Source organism: Metopolophium dirhodum, chromosome 8, assembly GCF_019925205.1.
Source record: "Metopolophium dirhodum isolate CAU chromosome 8, ASM1992520v1, whole genome shotgun sequence".
Taxonomy (NCBI): Eukaryota; Metazoa; Arthropoda; class Insecta; order Hemiptera; family Aphididae; genus Metopolophium; species Metopolophium dirhodum.
The window spans coordinates 26721896-26731037 of record NC_083567.1 but is presented as its reverse complement, the minus strand read 5'-3'; the positions used below and the strand labels follow the sequence as shown (position 1 = coordinate 26731037).

Here is a 9142-nt window from a genome sequence, read left to right as displayed (position 1 = left end):
ACGACACCGCCGTTTCCACAATCGGGGGACGGGGCGATCGAATGCAAATCCGTGTCTGGGTCTTATCTGTTTTGCCAATTATTTCGTAGAACGTCGTTAATGGGCCCCGAGGCCGTCAACCTCCCCCCCCCCCCCCCTGACATCTATGCAAATTCCTCGCTGGCCGCTCTGGTGGTAAACGAACACATTGCAGGCGTTTGGCCGCTTTATAAATCCAAAACGTCCGGCCAACCAAACATCAGTCGTCTACGGTCTGCGATCCTGAAAAAAAAACAACGAACATTCGAATCGTCATCACATTGAATAACATTCCGTGCAGTACTATCCATTTCTGTTCGGGCCCTTCGTCGATACGTCCAACATGAACGTGAAAATTGCAGTCCTCTTCTTCGCAGTGGCGACGCTTTTCCAGCTATCTCACTGTAAGTACATACCATATTAATCTCAACAATAACACAGTATAGGATATGAGATATGTATCGTTTGATTTTAATGTTTTTAACTCAACAGCATAATATATTTTATTAATATTCATAAGTAAAGTTATAGGTATAATATGCGATAACTGTTAATAGGTATATCACTATGTTTACGGCTGGTAAATTAGTAAAATATATTAATCATTTAACAAGGGAGTTTTTTTTTAGTCTTTTTAATCGAGGTGTTTATTTACTCGTCTTACGACTTATAGCTACGACCATTTTAAAATATAATAAAACATATTTTTTTTACTGCAATGCCCAAAATAAAAAAAAATGGTTTAATTACCATGTAATTAAACTAGGAAAGACATTTACCCACTATCAATTTAAGAGAAAGTATACGTAAGTACGTTATTCAATTCCATTTTGCAGTTCTCTGGTTTACTTTAGTCTGTTAATATAGTTATTAAATCAAATTCAATAAAAAAAAAATATATTTTATAATATTTATAATATGCTTAAGAAAAACAAATTAATGTTGAATTGAAACAAATGTATAGTTTTATTATCTTATTAATTTTATGAATTAAATATTTCTAGGTATACCAACGCATCGTTATGCTAGAGAAACGCCGGATTGGACAACTAAATTCAAAGAATACTTCAACAAGATTCCAGGCTACGTATCATCTGAATCACAGACGACACCGTCGCCAACAACCCAGCCAGAAACATCATCGTACCAGCCAAGTGCCGCTGCAGCATCTGAGCTACATCCTTTAGTCGCTGCTAAAGAAGGATCGTCCAGTGTTCCGTCATTCGGAAGTTACATTCCAAATATGCCGAGCATGTCGAGCATGCCAAATATGCAAAGTTATTACCCGAGCCAAATGCCTCAATCAATGAACCCTGGTAATTACATGAACTCAATGCCAGGCAGTTCCCCCAGTGCTGCGAGCAATACCGCGTCCGCATCCGCACCGGAAGCTTCAATAGCTGCTAAAGAAGGATCGTCCAGTGTTCCGTCATTCGGAAGTTACATTCCAAATATGCCGAGCATGTCGAGCATGCCAAATATGCAAAGTTATTACCCGAGCCAAATGCCTCAATCAATGAACCCTGGTAATTACATGAACTCAATGCCAGGCAGTTCCCCCAGTGCTGCGAGCAATACCGCGTCTGCATCCGCACCGGAAGCTTCAATAGCTGCTAAAGAAGGATCATCCAGTGTTCCGTCATTCGGAAGTTACATTCCAAATATGCCGAGCATGTCGAGCATGCCAAATATGCAAAGTTATTACCCGAGCCAAATGCCTCAATCAATGAACCCTGGTAATTACATGAACTCAATGCCAGGCAGTTCCCCCAGTGCTGCGAGCAATACCGCATCTGCATCCGCACCGGAAGCTTCAATAGCTGCTAAAGAAGGATCGTCCAGTGTTCCGTCATTCGGAAGTTACATTCCAAATATGCCGAGCATGTCGAGCATGCCAAATATGCAAAGTTATTACCCGAGCCAAATGCCTCAATCAATGAACCCTGGTAATTACATGAACTCAATGCCAGGTAGTTCCCCCAGTGCCAATACCGGATCCGCATCTGCACCAGGCTCAACATAGGTTTAAGGACTCAATTAATTTACCTCAACAAATGTAACGCGTAATACATACATATTAAATTAATTTTTACATTTTCTTATTTTGTTTAAGAAAATTAAAGATGTCTCAATTCATTGATTTTTTCTGTAAATCATTTACAATTGTTTTGATTTAATGTTAATTCTGGAAATAAATCAAATTTTATAGTTAAAATGCTACTATAATAATATTAAGAATTAATGATAATTATGTTTAACTAAAATATAGTATATTGTGGTGATGTATCAAAATTGGATCACAAAATAGGATCACACACCACCCACCCGCCTGCCATGTTGTGTCCAATCCATACTATATAGTTCTATATCTTAGTTCGTGCTATCATAGAACTATCTTAGTTCATGGCACAACAGGTTTTTATACAAAAAATATAGATAACAAATGTCAAATACCACAGTTATGATTTACCGATTACATTCCAAGCACACTACATATTTTAATTATGCATTACAAGCATATGAACAAAACAAAAAAAGCTGTTAAATTTTTTTTCAATCGAATATAAATGTTAAGGAAAATTGAGTTCAACAAAATTTTTGTTACGATATTTTTATTAACATGATATCAAAGTATAATTTGATTTTCAAATTGTTACAATGTCGTTGTTGTCGTTGCTGCTGTTAGAACTCGAATCTATAGTTGTGGCTGTGTCGATCAATACTTTGGCCATTGTTTCAGTCACCAGATCTTGTAGCTCCTCGAAAATTTTCTTGAAATAAAGGATCCATTTTGGATTTGTTATTACGTTTGACTGTGTAGACACCAAATACCAACAGTATAATGTAAACCGCAACGACATTGCGTATCGACATGATTAACTATTAATAATTTACAACACTAACAATTATAGCTTATAAAAAAATTATTAATTTCTGCGTTAGACTGTCGTCAATAAGTTTTCTGAAAAATTAGAAGGTTTATCCGTATCAATATGGGAAGTGTGCAACGTTATGATAACGTCATTCAGAGTAAAAAAAACGTATTGAATTGCACAAATACAAATGAATGAGACAAAATTAGTTATTTTTGATGTTTTTTAGCAATTATGTCAGTAAGATTTTCTGGATGTGCAACTCTGTAAATTATTCATTGCATACAATAAGCAAATTGAAAAAAAATGAATTTTGTTATATTCTACATTTTTGGATATTTGACAAACAAACAAATACTATTTGTTTATTACCATTATGAGGAACAGAAACATTAAGTATTTCATGTAAATGTATTGCATTTTTATTAACAAGCTATAGCCGCTAACAAAACAAATATTTTTACAAACATTTTGTATAATATCAATATAATAGTAATAATAATATTATTTTCTTTATTACGGAAATAAATTCCAATTACAGTTTTTTTTTTATAATATTATATACGTACATTATCAGTAGTATGATATACTATAAGTACATTACAAGTACACTACATGAGTACTACAATTTACAAGTACTATTACACACCCACAAGCTTTAATCATTTTATTTTTTTCTTGGTATTTTAATGATTCGCAATAACCATTAGTGCAACGTTAGTGCTAAAACTGTCCCAGGTGGAATTATTGAAGCAGGCACGGTAACAGGCTCTTACATTATCGCATCGGTCAACTTGCTTATAATACCGATATCGACCGTAATCACACGTATCAAGACATTCGTTTGTATAATACTCATACGGAGCAAAAGTTTACGTTATATGTTTGGTTGTTTTATCGGTACAATGTGTAATATTGTCAATAATTTTTTGTTTGTTTGCTATAATTTGTGTACAATTTTCTATTCGCCCAAACACCCGCCTCCGCAATCGCACCCAAATATGTTGCAAGATCCGACGCCACAATAATGACCGTTCGTCACACTACCATCGCCTGCACATATACCCGCTTCGTATGATTTTCGCGGATTATCTATGGCTACATTACACAATGCGTGATCACCCAATTTTTCAGCGCCTAATACACTTTTTGCTTCACGACATTCAGAAGTGACTTGAACGATACAATATGCAACAACAACAGCAGTCGACATTAGTAAGAGTAATCCTGGAACCAATGTTTTGAGAATCGAAAAATGTGTGCGTGTTTATGAAAAATCGATCGATGCTAACTATATTCGCATACGTACCTGTGAACCCAGTAGTTTGAATATACAATGTTAGGTATGCGATTTATATATCTTTTGATATTATATAGTTATAGTATTTAACATTCATAATATATTTAAAACTATGTACTTTTATTAGGTACCATTTACCCATTTTAATAATAAATTGATATTATTTTATTGATCATATAATATAGTAAAATTTAATACAAAAAACAAATCATTAAATATATAATATTTATCTCGGTAATAAATGTGCATTTTTATCTTTTATTAAAAATGTTGTATTTTTACTTCAGTATAAATGTTGAGTGTGTAAACATTTTGCTACAATTATTGATTTTTCGATTTTTTTTTGTAATTTATTGTTTGAGTAATTTCCAACCTTTTACCCAAATTACCTACATGTTATTACGAATTACATTGTATCTATTTTTGACCCAAGACTACAAGTAACATTTAATTCATATTTAAATAATAAACATTTCATTTAAAAAAAATGATTAATAATAAGATTATTCTATTATAGATTATAGTTATTTTAGATTCTGAGTGGAGCGATAAATATATTGATTTTACAATGATGTGTGTTTTTAAAAAATTTTTATTTGTGTGTGTACACGATGAGTACTGGAAATAATGCTTCAATTTTCAACTTCTGTATCACACACTAGTGTTTAGTACACTATTCATTAAACATTAAACATTTAACTTTTGCATATTAAATAAAAGTCAAAACAGTAAGCACTCATGCAGACATAAACTCATAACAATCACAGAATCATTAATATTATTATTATTGAGTATTAAGTATATTATAATATAGTATATTATACTGAATCTTATTAATATATTTTGTAATTATTTTCAAATATATTAGATTCAAGTGTTGATAACCAACAAAATAAACAGCTGTGGTACATGTGACACAAACCATACAGCCTCAAAAATTAATTGAGTTAAAAAAATACATTAAAACTAACATTTTGAAAATTTTCAGAAATAATATTTTATTTTATTTTAGATTCTGAGCGAAGCGATAAATGTATTGATTTTACAATGATGTGTATTTTTTTTTATTTTTTTTTTTTTGTGTCTGTTATCATCTTTTAGGACAGTAAAAATACTTTGATCTTCTTCGACAGTAACTTTTCTGATAGGAAAGTGAATCTAGTTGGTACTTTGTGGGGTCAAGTAAACATTTCCCAGTAATTTTCAAAAGCGACATGAAAAACAAAAGAAAAATTAAGGAAAAACGGGAATTTTTACGCAAAATCTGTTTTCGAGAAAATCGATTTTGGTTTTTGGTGCAACTCTAAAACAAACGACCGTAGTAAAATAGAATTTTGACTGAATGTTTATATTAGCATTTTCTATACACCATAACATTTTCCAAATATTTTGACATATTTTGAGTTGTTTACGGACATTTTCCGTTTCCATTTTTTTTAGTTTTTTTTTTCTATAGATATCAATTTGTTGGGTAAAAAAGCTTGAAAATTCAATAAAAAGCTCCTAGGTTATTGTTTCAAAAACAGATGAAAAAAATTAAAAATCCTTAGTCACAGTTTTTATTTATAAACATTTAAAGTTCAAATCTTGACAAAATACGGAAAAATCACTAAAATTAGCAAATTATTTTGAGTTGAGAATTCATAAAATTTTTTCTTTTTACATCTAAGATTTGAAAATGTAATACAAGATTATCCATAAGTTTGTCTACCTTTATCAAAAAAAAAATGTAGGTCCATTTCAATGGCCCCCCCCACTTTCGAAATTTGAACTTCTGACCACGCCAAACGTTTGTGCATCGTTTATGCAGAAATGTGCACCAAGTCCAAACGTTTGTGCACAAAAACTGAAAGCTCTATCCCTAAAACAAAATGGGGGGGGGGCCATTGAAACGTTAGCCCCCCCACATTGAATATTTGGATTTTTGAATGTGCCAAACGTTTGTGCATCGTTTGTGCATAAATATGCACCAGGTCCCGACGTTTGTGCACAAAAACTCCCAGCGCTATCCAAAAAATAAAGTGAGGGGTATTAACACGAGGGTCCCCCTTTTTTGAAATTTTAAATATTTGTCATATTAATAAATGTTGTTTACGTACTTAATAGGTTTAATAGAATTTTACTATTGCCATGTAAACGTATGACAAATAAAATCTTCAAATATTTTTAATTTATCAAGAAAGCATTATCTTGTTCTAATGTTTTTGATTTCAAAATTGTATGAATAAATACAGTTTTTTCTTTATGCATTTCTTTACTTTATATTTTATATTATATTTTGCTGATGAAAATGTGTTTATGGACAGGTACCTCAACTCGACGTTGCTGTATGTTCGGTCCAATAATGTAAGTTATAAGTCATTGTGTATATTTTAATACAATAAAAGCATAGTAAAAAAATAATTAATAGACTATATTAATATAGTACATACTTAATTAATTTAATATACCTAACCGTACCTATATACATATAAAAATATTATAATAATATATTATTTATGTTTGAATTCATTAGAACAATGGCGTATCAGACATCGCTCCCAAACCGGTCGACATCCATCTGCATAACTGTGAGTTGTAAACGTCTAGTTCATTTAGGTCATAATATTACGTTGAGAAATTATCTGTCCATAAACTTATTTTCAGATTTGTAGGCCAATTCCGTTGCCATATTTTAATCATTCTTTGTTTTTATTAAGGTTCAGTTGTAACAGCATTTTAGGGGCTATTGTAATTCCCACTTCCAGGACTTTATCATACATACAGCCGACAGCCCGATGACCTACATTATTGTGTATTCTGGTCTACCCTATGATGGCCGCGAAGTAACGATCACGTCACCGTTTATCAGATTGCCCAGTTTGAAAGAGTCTCCAACAATTTCATCGGATAGGTACGCCATAAACCGTGGCATAGCGCTGGGCCAGCATCATTTTGTCCGGATCAATATCTACAAAAATGACGTCCCAATTATTAGAAGCTAATAATATAGGTACTTAATATTTATTGTAATATAATATAATATTAAACTCATTATACCCAGTTATTACGATTAAGTAGAAATAATATTTTTCAAATAATATTACAGTGTCTTTGTCGAACAGTCAGCTGTACGAAGTTTCCGCTGTGCCACAAAACGGTTCGACGCCGGTCGCTGAACATGGGAAGTCCTCAAGTCCACCCAGCATCGTATTGATGAATCAACAATACATCTTACACCTAACATCTTACATCTTACATCTATCATTGCAATCTTATAATTATTCACCTGAATGCAGTAATCCTGAATGTACAGTTAATTTATTACTACCCATCTACAAAGTCAACACTGTATTAATAAACGTATTTATTGTTAAAATAAAATTGAGTTCTATATTGTTTGTAGGTACTTAAAAATTATTTGGGTATAAAGGAAACATATTTTAATCATACAAAATTAGATAAACTAAAAGACAAAAATAATAAGTAAATACGTCGTGTTAAAAATAGTTTTTAATTAATATAGGTAGGACAGGTACCTTTTATGTAGGTAGGTATTTATCCAAAACTCGTTTAACAGGAATTAAATAAAAAGGGAGGTCAATTAAAAAAAGATGGGTAAGTGGATGTCGCTCTGCTGTACAGTAGGTTACAAGTGGGTCACTGTAATGGATGGTGTTAAATTTGAATTCAATGATATAATACCATTGTACAAGAAAAACGATTCTGAGCGAAAACGGTCCGTCAGCCTAAGATATTACCAAGTATATTTGATGATATTATAGTGAATAAAGTAATTTATATATTATAAGCTATTTACGTGGAGCCTTGTTTTAAATTTTCATTCCTTAGCCATAAAAGTTAAACATTTTATACATTTTTAACTACAAAATAATTAATAAATTATAAATTTGATAAATGTTGTCAACATTTGAACTTTAAATGCTTATAAAATAAAATTGTGCCAATGTATTTTTAATATTTTTCAACTGCTATTAGAACGATATATCAGCAGCCTTATATTAAATTTTCACGCTTTTTTACCCAACAAATAAAATTGTATTGATATTTATAGAAAAAAAAACTAAAAAAATTGAAAACTGACTATGTTCGTAAACAGTTCAAAAAGAGTCAAATTATATTCAAAAATGTATGATGTATAGAAAATGCTAATATAAACATTTAGTGAAATTTTCAAGTATCTACAGTCATATGTTTTTTAATTACAACAAAATAAGAAAAACGTTACATGAGAAATCGAGTGAATATCAAATGTTGTAAAAATATGAATTTCAAACGTTCATAAAAATTTAATTTGACTTTCTTGTAGACATTTTTTTTTTGATATAGGTAGGTAAACTTATGGATAATCTTGTACTACATTTTCGAATCTTAGATTGAAAAAGAAAAATTTATATGAATTCTCAACTCAAAATAATTTGATAATTTTCATGATTTTTCCGTATTTTGTCAATATTAATTGAACTATAAATGCTTATAAATAAAAACCGTGACTAAGGATTTTTAATTTTTTTCATCTGCCATTGAAACAATAACCTAGGAACCTTCTATGAAATTTTCAAGCTTTCTTAACCAATAAATAACATTTTATCGATATTTATAGAAAAAAAAACTAAAATAAAATGGAAACTGAAAATGTCCGTAAACAGCTCAAAATAAGTCAAAATATTTGGAAAATGTTATGGTGTATAGAAAATGCTAATATAAGCATTCAGTCAAAATTTAATGTACCTACGGTCATATGTTTTAGAGTTGCACCAAAAACCAAAATCGATTTTCTCGAAAACGGATTTTGCGTAAAAAATTCCCGTTTTTCCTTTGTTTTTCACGTCGATTTTAAGTAGAGACGATTTGTCAGCCTAGGATATTGTATACTATATTTATATTGATATTATTAAATATTATTAATACCGTAGCCGGTTAAGTTGAATTATTATTATTTGTTTATTAT

General features: G+C 31.0%; 1 protein-coding gene and 1 long non-coding RNA gene across 2 annotated transcripts; both read left to right on the top strand.

The window, feature by feature from the left end:
- The first annotated feature begins 225 nt into the window (after positions 1–225).
- On the top strand, positions 226–2256 carry LOC132950332 (uncharacterized). Its single transcript, XM_061021737.1, has 2 exons — positions 226–422; positions 1023–2256. The coding sequence occupies exons 1-2, from the start codon at positions 362–364 to the stop codon at positions 2039–2041; spliced, it is 1080 nt and encodes a 359-aa protein (XP_060877720.1). The 5' UTR covers positions 226–361; the 3' UTR covers positions 2042–2256.
- A 1382-nt stretch (positions 2257–3638) lies between these two features.
- LOC132951105 (uncharacterized) lies at positions 3639–7498 on the top strand. The gene is made up of 5 exons (XR_009665303.1): positions 3639–4234; positions 6498–6537; positions 6707–6761; positions 6891–7183; positions 7280–7498. It is a non-coding gene; the product is annotated as an uncharacterized LOC132951105 (long non-coding RNA).
- The last annotated feature ends 1644 nt before the right edge of the window (positions 7499–9142 follow it).

What these genes read in the sequence shown, in the direction of transcription:
- LOC132950332 (XM_061021737.1), top strand. Translation starts at nt 362, where the DNA reads ATGAACGTGAAAATTGCAGTCCTCTTCTTCGCAGTGGCGACGCTTTTC. An exon ending in GCTTTTCCAGCTATCTCACT is followed by an intron (nt 423 to 1,022) that starts GTAAGTACATAC and finishes AAATATTTCTAG; the next exon opens with GTATACCAACGCATCGTTAT.